The sequence below is a fragment of the Salvia hispanica genome, chromosome 1 (genome assembly GCF_023119035.1).
Source record: "Salvia hispanica cultivar TCC Black 2014 chromosome 1, UniMelb_Shisp_WGS_1.0, whole genome shotgun sequence".
NCBI lineage: Eukaryota > Viridiplantae > Streptophyta > Magnoliopsida > Lamiales > Lamiaceae > Salvia > Salvia hispanica.
Window position 1 is genome coordinate 18616926 of NC_062965.1, and position 16561 is coordinate 18633486.

A 16561-nucleotide genomic window follows, 5' to 3' on the forward strand; every position below is an offset into this window, starting at 1 on the left:
TCTGCATGTCGTCCAAATATAATTGTTAGTGAGTCAAATTTAGAATTTAGCTCCTAGGCCCAAAATCTAATACAATTAAGCAACCGGCCCAGCTAGAGATATGGTAGCCAATTTCATAATACTAACGCAAAAGATTACTGATATTGACAATACCAAAAAAAAAAAATACTACCTCTATCCCAGTTTAAAAGTCCAATTTAACTAAGGTATCGATTTTAAGAAAGAGTAAAGGCCAAAAATGGTCCCCAACATATGACCGTTTTATCAATTTGGTCCTTAACATTATCTTTTTGATTAGAGTAAAGACTAAAATTGGTTCTGAACATATGCTCATTTTACGTTTTTTTATCCTAAACATTATATTTTGAATTTTGTGGTCCTGAACATATGGAAATTTGATCATTTTGGTCCTCCGTCGTCAACTACTCTGTTAAAAACTAACGGTCAACGGGTTTAATCCTGATTTTGACCAACTTAAACTTTTAATTCTGATGTTTTAATCCTGATTTTGGCCATGGCGTCTACCGCGAGGTCCTCATCACTCTCGACGGAAACGTTATGCGGTCGGATTGGGTGCGTTGGCGGAGGCGGAGAATCAGAAGGCGGCGTTGGAGCAGGTGTAGTTGAGGGGGGCGGAGTAGTTGGCGGCGAAGGGGGAGGTTGAAGGTGTTGCCGAAGCTGAGGTTGAAGAGGGGGAGAGTGTAGGGTGCTAGAAGGTTGCCGAAGCTGAGGTTGGCAGCGGAAATAACGTTGACCGCCTATTATTGACGGTTCTGTCAATTGGAGGACCGATTCAGGTCGGAGTTCATTTGTGAGGGACCAAATAATAAAAAAGATAATGTTAAGGACCAAATTGATAAAACGGTCATATGTTGGGGACCACTTTTGGCCTTTACTCTTTAAGAAATTGTTGGAGTGTGCAATAATTGAAGTGAGGTAATAGTTGTTGGAGTGTGTAATTAAAATTTTATTTTGTTTTTTTTTATGAAAGTAATGATATTTGAGTGCAAATTTCATCAACAATGAGGTTAAATTTTATGTCAAAATATAGTAAATTTTAAATAAGACTCTTAAACTGAAACGGACGAAAATGATAAAATAAGACTCTTAAACTAAGACGAAGGGAGTACATTGTTTCTCCTTCTAATAGTACTTAGTATTTTCATTGACAATACTTAGGAATGGGATCCTCTGCTGCTGTGCATTAAACGCAGCATTCAACAAATAAAATGCAGGTATGTGTTTTTCATTTTATTTATTTCTCTTTCCTTTTTGTTAAAATTTCATTCTTTTTCCATTTTTCTTTATTTTATATTTTTATATAAATTTATGATACTTTCAGGATATAAGTCATTGAATAAAGTGTCTTGTCGTTTATTTATTTTGGCACAAGTACCCATCCTAAATATTACTCCCTCCGTCCCATTTTAGGAATCCCGATTTACTATTTTTAGGTGTTCCACTTTAGGATTTCCGATTGAAATATTCCATAATTGGTAATAGGCCCCAAATTCCACACACCTTTTTCCACTCACGATACGATCGATATACCGTTTTTTCGATATATTTACCCAGCCCTATCTAATACTTACCACAATTCTCTTTCGATATGAATTGGCACAGCTGAGGATCCGTTCTCCGATACTTGCCAAAATTCTCTTTCGATATGTACTACTACTACTACAGTATTACCTTGTTCAGCATAAAATATTGTATCCCTTGCTACCAAGATGAATTTTGTACTTATTAAATTATTACTCATTTCTAATTTAATTGTGGCTTAGTTTTGGTATATAGTCTAAGAAAGTAGTGATTAATCAGTTTATTGTAAAAAAGAATTAAAATAGTTGACAAAATAATTAAGTGAAATTAATTTGGGATCTGGGTTTAAGAGATTTTTCCCCAACCGCGAAACCCCAATTTCCGATCACAAATTCTCCGCGCCAGAGAGAGAGATGAAACCAATACCATTACCGCCGGGCGAAGAAGTAGCGCCGAAGCTCACTCGACTCCTCTACTTCGTCGGCGCCGGAGGTACATACTTTATCTACTCACTCATCAATTCATTCGTACAGTTTCCGTAGTTTTGAAATAGCTACTTTTTTTTTTCTGTAAGTTGTTTGCACTGCCGTGATTAACAAGTGGAAAGAATACGAGAAGAAATCGATGATTCAGAAGGAGCAGCAAATGAGTGAATCGTCTCCGGAAAATTCGCCGGCTGTGGTACAGAAGGCTGGTGAATGAGATTGATTCAGTTTTGTTTCGTTTTTTAATAAGCTGAAATTTATTAGATTTGATTCTGTGGCGATTTAGTAGCTGAGAAATTGTGCACTTGGATTGATGAAACTATATGTGAGGATTTTGCTGCTGTTTCTGTGCGTATTGCGTAATTATATCGATTCTAATGATTCTGAGTTTTGATTTTTTGAGTTATGCCATATCGTCTGTGAAGTAAATTGGAAACTTTTACTATTAAATAGTTTTGTAGTTAAGGAATTTGTATAAAAAAATGTAACGAAAGAAATTGCTGGTTCACATTCTACTGATTTGGGGCAGCAGTGTATTGTAAGTGAGGAAGTCGACTCAGACTCCATCCCTGCATCTATTCGTTTTGATGCGCACATATCATCGATAGTTTGGTTAATTCTGATGATTTAAGCTTTTATCCGACATTTAATTTGGATTGAGTTAGTGGCTCCAGTCATATCGTAGAAGATTGGCTTGCGATTGGAGTATAAGCTTCAATGCCACTCCATTTTATCGGTCTATGACTAAGATGACTTCTGGCATGATTTCAAGAGCATTACATATAACATGGTCTAACTACACTGAAATTGCAACTACTTTTTGAATTTGAAGTTTCTGCTACAGCCTACATATATGTGACTAATGGTGTGTTGAGTGTAATGCTACTAGGTTATCATGTTGAGTGGATTTCTGTTTTGAATGATTATCTTCTCTATTGGTTTGCTTGTATATGTTGCGATGTATTGATGAGTGTTATAGGAATGAATAGACAGCTCCTAGTTCTTCAATTGCTCTGCTTCTTACGGTAATTCAGCAGTAGATTGAAGGGCTTGATCACTTAGGGGGTAATCATTTATCGTTGTACAGCTGAGTTGAAGATGATGGTTGAATAAATAGATTGAAAACAAATTTAAGAGATTTTGGCATCCTAAATCCCTTTTGAAGGATACAAAAAACTTGAGTTTTCTCATTGATGGTAATCTTTAACCAGTAGTGGAGGTTTATTGATGATTTTAAGCATTTCCAGCAACAGGAAAGGAAGAGTTTATTAGGCGTACAAAAGCATAACTACTTATACTAGAAAATGCATATAGAAGGTATTGTAGATGGATTAGCAAGCTACTCTATAACCTTGATTTCATAGGATAGTTTAGTTCAGTATCTGCAGTTTCGCTTTCTTTGTTTAAGATCGTTCCAAGGGCTGAAACTCCCTGCTAAACACTAGGAATGAATTCTCGATTGAGCTTCTAATCATATGACTATCTGCACCAAGTCATGAATATTCACAAGAAACCACACCTTTCCTACATATTTGGACTAGCTTTAATATGCTATACTATAGTCGTATCTACTGCTAGTTGTGGATGGAATTCGGTGAAGGCCAATGTTGTACTCTTGTTGTAGATGTCATCACCTTCCTATCACTTCCAAAATAATGTACTACTGTTTTCTGGTTACCGGCATACTGGGAGGGAACACCTGAGAGAGACTTGCACGGATTCTTCTTTCTGGAACCTTGAACGCAGTTTATTTAGCGTGCTATGTGCGAGTCGTGTAGACAGATGGAAAGGGAATGTAGGTACTAACCGGCAGAAGCTACTTGAATTTTCGAAATGTATATAGTTTTACATGCCTATTAGATAAAATAACCTATATCTATTATTTCTGGAAGCAATATTGTTTATAAGGTTGATACATGATTTATTCTATTGAATTAAATCATCAGCATGGTTGAAGATTAACCGTTAGGTTTGGACCACTAAGTGAAGTGATGGTGAAGATATCTGCTTGCTGTCTCTCTCATACTCTCGCAACTATGGGTGAATATGCTGTAGAAGGCTGTGCTGAAACACACACACACATTTTAAGAACTATGGATCTATCAGTTTTATACATCTTGACTAAATTATATACTTTCTCCGTCCATTAAATTAAGTCCTATTTTACTAGAAATTGATGCCCGCATTTAAAAGTGTTATTACAATTTTTCTATTTTTAGTAAGTGGACTCGGCATTCAATTGTATCATTCCACTCTCATTCTATTATAAAAATAACATTCATATTCGTTTAATTTTTTGTCCATTTTTTTCGTATTTCTAATAATCTGTGTCTAGTCAAAGTGATTACTTTATATTGCAACGCTTATGATATTGTAGATAGTACAACGATGGAATAGTGTAGATTGATCTGTATTTCCTAATTAGGTGGAAAATGTTATTTGTTCCACAAATTCAAGTTGTGTGACAAAATTGAAACCAATAAATTAAAATTTTCTGGATGTGTAGAGTACAAGTTACTAGTTAGCATCAGTCTCGAAGAAAAATGAACCGTTTGTCATTTATGCTAGTTGCGAAAATCGGTTGAATAATTATGAAATAATGCTGAAGGAATATTATATTAAATTATTAAAATATATTTTAGTACTAGAACTTTCAAATTCAGACTCTGGATAATATTAACATCATACTAAATGTATATATGCTAGTACTAAATTTGGCTTTTTTCTTGTTTCTTAAAACTTCCTTGGCCTCCAACACTGGGTAGGTGTTAGTCAGCAACCCTAATACGTGGTTTTACAACGTTGTAAAGACTTGTGGTTTTTAGTAAAGTATCGATTGTATCTAGTTATCGCGAACCCCTTTATGAGGAGGCGGCCATTTCCCGAAGTTATGGGGCTATTTTACCAAGCTTTTTATAGAGTGTTATCTCACATCCCTAGTTATTCTCTATCTGCCCACTTATGTCAAATTTGGGCTTTTCCTGGAAGTATGGCATGAGTTTCTTCATTGTTATAGCATTTGGTGCTCGAACACTGCCTTCAGGCATTTTCTCTGCTCTTTACCCTTTCTTATTTTACATTGTTGAATCGATAAACATCTTTGACTAATCTAGCCTATTCCATCCTTGGGACTAGCAATGACCGTATATGTATATTCACCTATTGTACACTGATTACGCCTTTCAGCTTGATCTTAAGCCTGACTCAACCCTTGTGGACGAACCTTGCGTTGGAACCCTTACAAATAGAGTATTAGAACGGAAAATTCTAGTATTAGATAATGAACTACTGGTTCTAAGCCTTATTCAACAATTAACCAATAATTCGAGATCCGTAATGATTTTCCGTTTACTCTTGCAACTATTTTTGGTTAGTGCTGCGAAATTGAGTTTTGGACCATGGTTAGCACGCTGCTCCAGTATGTAGCGTCTGACATTTTGAGTACTCCAAATTCCGAACCAGCTTCTGCAGCAACTTATACTGGCAAATCTAGTGGATTCGGAACTGGCCCCATCAAAATTACTAATTGGATATCATTCTTTAATAAAAAAAATCAATTGTTGATACACATATTTATGTAAATTATTGAAATTGGTGAATGCCTTGATTGTTTCTGATCCTTCATTTATCGAACCACTTTTCGAATCTAGCTTAATTAATTTACTCGAATTTCTTACATATTTCATTTTCAAAGTCCCACTCACGACATATTGAAAATACTAGGCTAGCTAGTTAACAATCCATTGTTAGGATTTACTCAGAAGGGATGACCGAAAAAAACTGACATTCTTATTATTTTTAATAAAACTTTATATTTCAATGAAAAATGTATTTAAGAAGATATTATATATTCTTCAATTTTGAAAAGATGTATACCTCTTTTCTAGATAAAAGATATAAAGTTAATACTTATTTTATTTTACTTTTTCAAAATTTACCTTCTTCTCTCGGAGTTTATAAGTAATGTATAGTTGTTATTTTTAGAAGATGAGAAATATACCTTTCTCTCTTGAAGATGTCATATTTGGCAATCAATGCATAGAAATAGGCCCGACACTCAGAAGTCTTATTTTATCATTTTAGATATTTAAATAAGTCTTAATAGTTTTCGATAGGCGAAACTTAACTTTAGTAGTTCATTAATCTACTCACATTATATTATAAAATCATTACATTTCACTCATATATTCCATTTTTGATAAGTTACACATAAATCATATTCGCTCCATTCCATAGTAATAGAGACATTTCATTTTGCGCACTCATGTTGAAAAAATAATTATAAATAGTTAAAGTGGAGAAAAAGTAAAATGAGAGAGAATATTGTAGATAAGATCATTCTCTACATTATTCTCTCTCTTACTTCACTCTTTCTCCACTTTAACTATTTTATATCATTTTTTTAAAACGAATGCAAAAAATGAAATACCTCTATTATTGTGGAACGGAGGGAGTACTTATGAGACATGGAGTAGTTGAATACCTATGACGTAGTACACGAATCCTCTCCAATTTCCAACCATTTTTGGCCTCTTCTCACATGCACAAAACATCAAACAAAATAACCCATCCAACCTCTGCAGCCCTACTACATCACATGCACGCAAACTATAAAATCCAACCATGATCAACCTCAACTCCTCACCCCACCTCTTTCCCCCATGGCCTCCTCCAACCACTCCAACTTCTGCTGCGCCTTCCGCAACTGGATGGCGCAGCAACAGCAGGACCTCGACGAGCTCGTGGCGGCCGACCCGACCGCCACGAGCCAGGAGGAGCTGGAGCACCTAAGGGACAAGTGCATCAAGCATTTCAAGGAGTACTCGGAAAGGCGGGCCGCCATGGCGAGGCAGGACGCGCCGTGCCTCCTGTCCCCACCATGGTGCTCCGCCTTCGAGACCGCCTTCATGTGGGTCGGAGGGTGCCGGCCCTCGCTCTTCATCCGGCTCATCTACTGCGTCTGCGGGTCCGAGCTCGACGGGTTCCTCCGCGGCGAGAGGCGGGGCAACCTCGCCGAGCTCTCGGCGAGGCAGCTCGAAATGATCAACGATCTGCAGTGCAAGACTGTCAAGGAGGAGGACCAGTTTTCTACAAGGATTGCTTCTTTACAGGCACACATTATATATTAATGTCAATTTTGGGTTAATTATTAAATCACACATAGCTCGGATTTTGACGTTATGCTGACATTTCATTTTCGTTATTCACTTAGGGGTGTTCGGTTTGCAAGATCGTATCCCGTGATTAAATATGTAGTGTGTATGGTTCATGAGATAACTCAATCCTAAATGGATAATCATGAGATAATTGGTCATAGCTATCCCCTATGACTAAAATAATCTCACTCACAACTCAATCCTATATTATATTTTGGTATTATTTTATCTAGGAAACCTAAAACCACCTTAATTAATAGCCCGAGACAAAATTTCCGGCTAATCGAATTGCATCGCTAAAAGTAGACACATTGACTTATTGAAATATGTAAATGGAGAATAAGGTCCACATTATTAAAGAGAAAGAAGTTAAGAACGATTTTTATGCGACGAACGAAAATGGAAAGTGTCTATCATTTCCGTAAATTGGGACTGAAAAGTCATCATAAGGTCAAAGTTCAAGCTAATTTAAGAATAACTCTGCTCACATTTTGTCCTTCATGCTTTTGCCCTGACTCATGTGCATTATTTTATTTAATTTAATTAACACTGACTTGTATTTGAGACCTTTAGCATCAGACATTATCGCGTTATACTGGTAATGAAAACTTATAATCAATCAAATCATAATTGTGATTAATAAATTCGAATCGGAGAACGTTGAACCCTAATTAGTCGAGGCGAACGTATGCACTAAACATCCAAACGCACACGTAACACATAAACAATGTGTATTTTTTTGCAGGAGGAAATTGCAGATGAGCCGCTGGCAACGATGGCGAAGCGAAGTGTGGGGGAGTGGAGCGGAGAGGTGGAGGCGGCAATGGCAGCGCACGAGGCAGCGATGGCGGAGGTTATATGCGAGGCGGATAAGCTGAGGATGGAGACGCTTAAGGAGGTGATGAGAATCCTCAGCCCGGTGCAGGCCGTCGATCTCCTGATCGCCGCGAAGCAGCTCCACATCTCAATGCATTGCTGGGGTTCCAGAAGGGAGGAACAAACATCCACATGAACGACTTTCTCCCCATGTCCATGTATATAAAGTTTATGTGCTTTCTCCTACTAGTTAAGGAATAAAGCAAGATGCACTAAAGGTAGGTCGAGTTTTTTATGCATCTCTGCCATCCAATAAAATTAGTCTCTGCGAATATAGGGTAAGTTTCTCTCTCTGACGAGATGATTCAGAAGAGTTTCATTTTCCACTCATGATTAATACTCCTTCCGTCCTATAATAAAAGTCATACTTATCATTTCAGTCCATCCTCAATTAGAGTTATATTTCACTTTTACCATAAATGGTAAGCCGGTCTCACGTTCCACTAACTCATTTCACTCATATTCTATTAATCCTCCGTCCCACAATAAAAGTCTTGTTTTGCCATTTTACTCCGTCCCACAATAAGAGTCATATTACTTTTACCATAAATAGTAAGTAGACCTCACATTTTACCAAGTTATTCTACTCACATGTTATTATAAAACTATTATATATAAGTGAGATGCATATTCCACTAAATTATTCAACTCACTTTTCCTTATATTTCTTAAAACCCGTGTCATGACTAAATTGGACTCTAATTGCGAGACGGAAGGATATAAAACTAATAGTACTATAAAAAAGTGGACTTCATATTCCACTAATTTTTCAATCTACTATTTTTTACTCTTTTTAAAAACTCATACTGACACCAAATATGACTCCTATTACGGGACAGAGTGAGTACTAATTACAATTAATGAAGATGGTAGATTGAGAGAGAGAGAGAAGAAGGTGGTTTTGGGGTCAACCTTTGAATTGATGGAAGGGTCGGAGGAGGCAAAGCTTAGGTGTCAAAGAAATAAACCTCAAACAGTTTTCTCACACCACGCGGCACCGCTCCACAGCCCATTCTCATGCAACGTGCCCTCTCCCTATTAAAACCCCCCTCCAAAAACACACACTCACTCACCCACAATGTCCTTCCAGCGCTTCTACGAGTCGTGGTTCGACGAGCTCCGCGGCCTCGTGCAGCAGCTCCGCGGGGCCCCGGTCCCCCCGGCCACCGAGGAGCAGCGCGCCCTGCTCCGCCAGCTGGTCGGGAGGGCCGTGGCCCACTACGCGGAGTACTACCGATCCAAGGCCGCGGCCGCCCGCGGTGACGTGCTGGCCTTCTTCGCGGCGCCGTGGACCACCACCCTCGAGCGGTCCCTCCACTGGATCGGTGGGTGGCGGCCCACCACCGCGTTCCACCTTGTCTACACGGAGTCTAGCATCTTGTTTGAGTCACATGTTGTGGACATTCTCCGAGGTCACCACACTGGCGACCTCGGGGACTTGTCGCCTGGTCAGTTCCGACGCGTCAGCGAGCTGCAGATCGAGACCGTGCAGCTCGAGAACGACATCACCGACCAGCTCTGCGACTGGCAGGTTATTGTCAAAATCAATCTTCGTTTCATTGTTGAATTGTTGAAAAAATCATAAAAATTGATCAAATTCTGATACATTACACATTTATTTTTGGTAAATTGTACTCCCTTCGTCCCCCACTACTTGACACGGTTTGATCCGGCACGGGTTTTAAGAAATGTAATGGAAAGGGTGTTGAAAAAGTTGGTGAGACGTGGGTCCTACTTTTTAAAGTATTAATTTTATAATAAATGTGAGTAAGAATGAGTTAGTGGAATTAGTTTTAAAGTGTCAGTGGAATATGGGGTCCACTGCCAAAAATAGAAAAAGTGAAGTGTGTCAAGTAATGGGTGACGGACCAAAATGGCAAACTGTGTCAAGTAACGGGGGACGGAGGGAGTAGCAAACTATTTTTTAGCGGAATATCTTTCGTAATAAGATAATTGTAACTAAATCCAAACTTCATGATGATATTTCTAGTTGAATTTAAAATTGTTGTCTATATATATTGCACTTGTTAGATTATTTTGCTTTTGCTGCAAGATAATTGTAGACGAATTCTAACTTCAGAATTTTTCTAGCTAAATAAAATTTTGGGACGTGATCATTGCCAATGAGTTAAAATTATCGTCTATATATATTACATTATTGCAAACAAACCTAAATTTCATAAATTCTTTTGATCTTTAAAGGTAGGATAATTGCAATCGAATCCAAAGTACATGATTGGTTGGTTGTCGAACCAGACCAGAATTTAACTAAATTTTGTGGTTTTTTCGTCAATTTTCTATCCAGGATCAAATAAAATTTATGATTTTTCTATCAATTTTCCTATCCAGGACGAGGCAACTGATATAGTCGGAATCATGTACGCCGGCGTGGATGTGAAGATGGAGAAACTATCGGTGATTCTGGAGAAGGCAGACGAGCTGCGGCTGAAGACGATCAAGAACTTGGTCGAGCTGCTGACGCTGCAGCAGGCGGCCGAGTTCTTGGTCGCAGCCGCGGATCTCCAGTTCGGGATCCGCGCTTGGGGCATTCAACAAGATCGCCGCCGCGCCACTGCCTCCCATAAATAGATCGGAAAATTAACTATGGAATAAGGCGGGCGGCCACCGATTCAACCGTATGCGGTTGTTGGTTATTTTCCCCGCCACTTTTTCTAATTAACCAGTTTTTTTGTCACGTCTTATTTTAATTGATTTTGAATGAAATTTTGTTAAATTTTCTAATCTTAAATTAAGAAAGTATTGATATTAATTTTACAATTGTATATAGATTTTCTATAGTTGTGCCTCGGTTTATGTAATTTATTATGTATTGATTGTGGTTAGTTACGGAATTTATGTTGGTAGCATGCATGTCGACACGTGTTACATTTTGCCACTTATAATTTGACTCTTGAATCGCAAGAAAAATTCAAATAGTATAAAGTTTCGGATCGTCTTATACGACTTCGATTTTAATGATTTTTAATTTACTTAGTTTTCAATAAATACTTTGCATATGGAGTATATATTTCTCCAAGTTTGACCGTATCCTAATAATTTACAAAATAGATCTACAAAATTGAGGTTACAGATCACAAAAAAATTACTGTAAATAGTAGGTCATTTAAAATTGAGACTGTAAATAACAAAATCAATGCAATTGAGATATACTTAACTGTCATTTAAAATTGAGATCATACAAAACAATTGAACTAGAATTCGAAAGGAAAAATAAGAAAAATTATGAATTTTTGATATAATTTTTTAATATGATATATTAAAGATAAATTAATTTAAAAATGTAAGATTGTGTATTTGACACAATCTCATTGGTGGATGAAATGAAAAATGAAATAGCACGGAGACCAGTCGGTTGGCTTTTGCATTGGAAGCGGCCCGGTCATGGAGAGAGAAGGGCCTCTAATTTTAATTTTTTTTTTAATTTAAATTGATGCGGCGGTCGACCGCACACATCCGATAAACGCAGTCCTAGAAAGAGAAGCATAAGCCGCGACCACCAACGGCCTCTCACTCTCTAGAAACAAAGTGGTTCTAGAAGCACACAACAAGAAATTAATAGGCGATTAATATATTTGGATCACTTTAAAAATCATGCTATAATTGTAATTTGATACTATGTATTAAAACCTTTTCTTAGGGAATTTGTAATTAAACCTTTCCCCTTATATATTAAGGGGCCGTTTGGTAGCTATGTTTCGCCTAGATAAGAGATTAATCTGGATTTATTTGTGTGTTTGGTAGTTATGTTACCAAACATAGTAACCCGTGTTTTATTTCCGGCCCGCACAAAGCCCACTGAAAATCTTATGTTTTAGTCATATTTGTAACTACCCAAAATCCTATGTTATTTATCATGGAAGCCTAGTTAAGTTAGCAAAATACAATTTTACCCATCAAGATTTCTAACCCATCAATTTTACTTAGTTGTTGTATTGAAGGACGTCATTTTCCTATTAAATCATATTAAGAATATTGTTGATGTCAATTTGTTGTTCTAATTATATTACTTTGTTATTTTATTTACATTATATTATATTATAATATTCTCATTATATTACTTTGTGTTCTTGTTATATTACTTTACATTAAATCATATTATATTCTCATTATATTACTTTATTTACATTATATTATATTATATTATATTTATAATTACGTAATACTTGAAGGCAATTACTTTTGTTTTAAACATAACGCTTTAAACTTCAAAAAATTGAACATATAAAATTTGGTACTTGATAAAATATTTTCATATAGAATTTGTCCAAAATAATAATTGATTATTCATAAAATTTGTCCAAAATTATTAATGCTCACACAAATAGAATACCAAAATAAATATAAGTTTTTTGATATAAAGATGCTAATTTTTGTAAGGAGTTTAGCTTGAAAAGATGTTAATTTTAAACAAAACGATTTTATAGGAATTATTAGGGCAAAATGATGATAGTTTAGTAATTAACTTAAACTAATGAGGATAATTTTGACAATTATAATTTTAATCCTTACTTGTGACTTATTGTACCAAACACTACAATAAGATAACTCACAATTATCTTAATCTACCAAACACCCAATATATGTAAATTAACTAATTGAAACTATGATTACTATCATAATGGTATCATGTCTAGTCGAAACATGACATAGCTACCAAACAAGCCCTAAGATTTATTAATCCAAATAAACCAAAAATAGGTGCACCATTGGTCTGTGACGCAGTCGTCCATAACAGACATGTGAGCCTATCACCCACGAACTCCATTTCGATATATGTCGTCTCCAATAATAGTAAAGCTTTATTATCTCTCTAGAGATCCCCCATGTCCCCCTCTCTCTCTCTCTAGCACTCATTCTCCCTCTCTCTCTCTGCGGTAACGAGATGTCGTCCAAACGATCTTTTCTCCCGCGAAGATTCATCCGCTCAGTCACCAAATCGCGCAAGCAATCCAAGCACCGCGATCTCCAGGACGAAATCGATCTCGGCAGAGAGGGAAGCAGGATTTCAAACAGCGGCGATGGCAATGGTGTGTGGAGTGACAGCGAGAGGGGGCTGCGGGGGAGGCAGAAGCAGCAGCAGAGGATCGCCGTCGATTCGGATGAGTCGGATCGATGGGCGGGGATGCTGCCGGAGCTTCTCGGGGAAATAATGCAGCGAGTGGAGGCGATGGAGGAGCAGTCGCCGCAGCGCCAAAACGTCGTCGCGTGCGCCTGCGTCTGCAGGAAATGGAGGGAGGCGGCCAAGGAGGCTGCGGAGAAGGCTTCCGTTGATCATCCTGGGATAATCACGTTTCCGCCTTCGCTCAAAAAGGTTCGCCTCTGATTTTTGGTGAATTTTTGGAATTCGAATTGTGTATTTTTTGGTTTAATCGCGTGATTTTCGAATTGTTTTGGCGATCGTCTAATTGCGTATCGGAATTGGTTAGCTATAGTGATTTAGGTGTCGATCCCTATGTTGAATACAGGATAGATTTAACAGATCAGTATTGAGTCATATTGATTATTCGGTGAAGAAATTCACTCATTTCGGCATGTTTTTGGAGTTCATTGTTTCCGCTAAATAAAATTTGGGCAATTAAACTCTCGGAATCGATTAGCCTAAGTTAGTTAGGTTTCGATCTCAATGTTGAATGCAGGATTGATTTAACAAATCGGTATTGAGTCATAATGATGATTCGATGAAGGATTTCAGCATGTTTTAGGAATTCACGGTTTCCATTGAATAAAATTTTGGCAATTAAACTCTCGGAATCGGTTAGCCTGAGTTAGTTAGGTTTCGTTCACAATGTTGAGTACAGGATTGATTTAACAAATATGTATCCAGTCATAATGATATTCGATGAAGGATTAATTTCAGCATGTTATAGGAGTTCATGGTTTACGTTGAATAAAATTTGGGCAATTGAACTCTCGGAATTGGTTAGCCTGAGTTAGTTAGGTTTCTATCAATGTAGGATTGATTAACTAATCGTTATTGAGTCATAATGATGATTTGACGAAGGATTTCAGCATGTTTTAGGGGTTCATTGTTTCCGTTGAATAAAATTTGGGCAATTAAGCTCTCACAATCGGTTACCTGATTTAGATAGGTTTCGATCCCGATATTGTGTGCAGGATTGATTTAACAAATTGGTATTGCGTCACAATGATGTTTCGATGAAGGATTTCAGCTTGTTTTAGGAGTTCATTTTTCTGTTGGATAAAATTTGGTCAATTAAATTGTCTGAAGTATATTGATAATATTGGTATATTAACAAATCGGTATTGCGTCACAATGCTGTTTTGATAAAATTTGGTCAATTTGATATGTTAGTCTGTCATTGATAACAGGAAATGAATATGGTGGATGATAATGGATTGTTTTTATGTTCTTAGAAATCTGTGATTGTTTGTTTATGAGTTTGGTGAGGAATGGAATGTGTGATTTAACAGACTTGAACCTGTATATCAGATCCTACTTCTATCCGGTACTATATACCGATAAATCCCTGAATATTATGTTCATTTTGTATACTGCAGGCAGGGCCAAAAGACTCACCGAACCAGTGCCTTATAAAACGTGACAAGAAGAATGCCACATTTTACCTGTATCTTGCTCTCTCCCCATGTGAGTATGCTTTTACACTCAATTTTCAATTATATTTGCTTCTTAATCTGTGTATGTTACCTTACTCTGTCATGGATGACTAAGCTTCTTAATCATTTTAACCATTACCAAATTCGCGATACAACTAAACTGGACATAGATGCATCTGTTTATCACATCAAATCTCCTCATCCATCATTGATTTAGTAAAATACTGGACTTCGCTATGTATATATAGGTTTTATAATTACAAATCATGGTCCTTTTTTACATTATCCTATTGATTCTGGTACTAAGTGAATGGAAACTTCTATTGCTGATACGTGATGGGTTTTTACAGCGTTTACGGACAATGGCAAGTTTCTCCTAGCTGCACGAAGATACCGAAGTGGTGGACGCACTGAGTACATCATATCATTGGATGCAAGTGATCTATCTCCGGGAAGTAAATCCTACGTTGGAAAATTGAGGTAATAATTTATACACATGCTATTTGAAAGTCAATGATGTCCTGTTTTTTTTTTTTATCGTTGCTTTTGGTAAGCCATCTAAATGATGCTTACTGGCTGCTTTCGTCCCTTTAAAGCAATTGATATTTATTCAAACGCACTGATCCATTAGAACGAACCGATTTCCATTTTGTTCGATGATTTGCAGCTTTATTTCATTAATAAAAATTGCTGAGTATGAGAAAGATTCAACTTAATTGCTGGTGTCGCAGATCAATGTTTTTTATAACCAATGTTTTCATCTGATATGGCAGATCAGATTTCCTTGGTACTAATTTCAAGATCTACGATAGCCAAACGCCCCACAGTGGTGCAAAGTCATCGAGCACCAAGGCTGGGCGCCGTATCGGAAGCAAGCAGATAAGCCCCCAAGTCCCATCTGGTAACTTTAAAATTGGGACTGTGTCATACAAGTTTAATCTGTTGAAATCTCGGGGTCCGAGGAGGATGTCCTGCAAAATCACATGCCCGTCCTCTGAGGAAACCTCGAACGACGGACACGAACACGGATTGAAAACAGAGAAGCAAGATGCATCACCCGCTCCCGGGTTCACAGTCTTGAAAAACAAAGCTCCGCGGTGGCACGACCACTTGGAATGCTGGTGCTTGAATTTTCACGGCCGGGTGACTGTCGCGTCGGTCAAGAACTTCCAAATGGTTGCGACCGTAGACCAGAGCAAGCCTGACGGAAAGGGTGATGCGGAGACAGTGGTGCTCCAGTTTGGAAAGGTGAGTGACGACACCTTCACGATGGACTACAGGCAGCCTCTCTCGGCCTTCCAAGCGTTCGCCATCTGCCTGTCCAGTTTTGGGACGAAACTGGCGTGCGAGTGAAGGAAGAGGCTGTCGGGTTCTACAACGGTGTCGAGGTTCGGCTTCTTGCTCATGCAGCCATGCCTCTATTTCATGATCTAATAAGTATTTAAGGCTGCTGTTAAATGAGTTTGAAGTAAATTTTAGTAAATAAATTGTTTTTGCTGGTCTGAACAAATTGATGGATCGTTTTTGCTTTTTTCACCGGCAGTTTTCTTTTGTATCTGAGGGTCTGGTGAAAAAAAATATACGTAAATTGTAAATGAAGGTATTCCATTATTTTGATTTTTTTTAATGTTTCAACTTTATTTACAAAATATTTGTAGTCCTCTATAGTAGAATGTTTCAATTACACAAGATTAAATTAAACTTCCATAAAAGCAGAGCCTACAAACAAAAAAAATATTGTTTTGTAACAACTTAGAGAAGAAACTTACTCTCAGTTCCACTACACGTGTTTTAAAAATATTAAGGAAGAGTGGATTGAGGCTTATTTACTATTACCATTTGTGGTAAATGTGAAATAAGAATCTTATCGATGAACGAACAAAAGTCTAGACTTTATATGATTGT

The 16561-nt window shown here is 37.4% G+C and overlaps 4 protein-coding genes across 4 annotated transcripts; all 4 read left to right on the forward strand.

The window, feature by feature from the left end:
• Nucleotides 1–1846: 1846 nt before the first annotated feature.
• On the forward strand, nt 1847–2408 carry LOC125201741. Its single transcript, XM_048099983.1, has 2 exons — nt 1847–2034; nt 2117–2408. Exons 1-2 carry the CDS (start codon nt 1956–1958, stop codon nt 2242–2244), a joined length of 207 nt encoding a protein of 68 aa, XP_047955940.1. The 5' UTR covers nt 1847–1955; the 3' UTR covers nt 2245–2408.
• A 4227-nt stretch (nt 2409–6635) lies between these two features.
• Nucleotides 6636–8438, forward strand: LOC125201677 (protein DOG1-like 3). Its single transcript, XM_048099893.1, has 2 exons — nt 6636–7138; nt 7929–8438. Exons 1-2 carry the CDS (start codon nt 6689–6691, stop codon nt 8193–8195), a joined length of 717 nt encoding a protein of 238 aa, XP_047955850.1. The 5' UTR covers nt 6636–6688; the 3' UTR covers nt 8196–8438.
• Nucleotides 8439–9113: 675 nt separating this feature from the next.
• LOC125201696 (protein DOG1-like 4) lies at nt 9114–10754 on the forward strand. Its single transcript, XM_048099913.1, has 2 exons — nt 9114–9590; nt 10409–10754. The coding sequence occupies exons 1-2, from the start codon at nt 9138–9140 to the stop codon at nt 10646–10648; spliced, it is 693 nt and encodes a 230-aa protein (XP_047955870.1). The 5' UTR covers nt 9114–9137; the 3' UTR covers nt 10649–10754.
• A 2133-nt stretch (nt 10755–12887) lies between these two features.
• LOC125201632 (tubby-like F-box protein 7) lies at nt 12888–16283 on the forward strand. The gene is made up of 4 exons (XM_048099824.1): nt 12888–13391; nt 14600–14687; nt 15007–15136; nt 15430–16283. Exons 1-4 carry the CDS (start codon nt 12963–12965, stop codon nt 16007–16009), a joined length of 1227 nt encoding a protein of 408 aa, XP_047955781.1. The 5' UTR covers nt 12888–12962; the 3' UTR covers nt 16010–16283.
• The last annotated feature ends 278 nt before the right edge of the window (nt 16284–16561 follow it).

What these genes read in the sequence shown, in the direction of transcription:
- LOC125201696 (XM_048099913.1), top strand. Translation starts at nt 9,138, where the DNA reads ATGTCCTTCCAGCGCTTCTACGAGTCGTGGTTCGACGAGCTCCGCGGC. An exon ending in ACCAGCTCTGCGACTGGCAG is followed by an intron (nt 9,591 to 10,408) that starts GTTATTGTCAAA and finishes TTTCCTATCCAG; the next exon opens with GACGAGGCAACTGATATAGT.
- LOC125201677 (XM_048099893.1), top strand. Translation starts at nt 6,689, where the DNA reads ATGGCCTCCTCCAACCACTCCAACTTCTGCTGCGCCTTCCGCAACTGG. An exon ending in CAAGGATTGCTTCTTTACAG is followed by an intron (nt 7,139 to 7,928) that starts GCACACATTATA and finishes ATTTTTTTGCAG; the next exon opens with GAGGAAATTGCAGATGAGCC.
- LOC125201741 (XM_048099983.1), top strand. Translation starts at nt 1,956, where the DNA reads ATGAAACCAATACCATTACCGCCGGGCGAAGAAGTAGCGCCGAAGCTC. An exon ending in CTACTTCGTCGGCGCCGGAG is followed by an intron (nt 2,035 to 2,116) that starts GTACATACTTTA and finishes TTTTTCTGTAAG; the next exon opens with TTGTTTGCACTGCCGTGATT.
- LOC125201632 (XM_048099824.1), top strand. Translation starts at nt 12,963, where the DNA reads ATGTCGTCCAAACGATCTTTTCTCCCGCGAAGATTCATCCGCTCAGTC. An exon ending in TTCCGCCTTCGCTCAAAAAG is followed by an intron (nt 13,392 to 14,599) that starts GTTCGCCTCTGA and finishes TGTATACTGCAG; the next exon opens with GCAGGGCCAAAAGACTCACC. An exon ending in TCCTACGTTGGAAAATTGAG is followed by an intron (nt 15,137 to 15,429) that starts GTAATAATTTAT and finishes CTGATATGGCAG; the next exon opens with ATCAGATTTCCTTGGTACTA.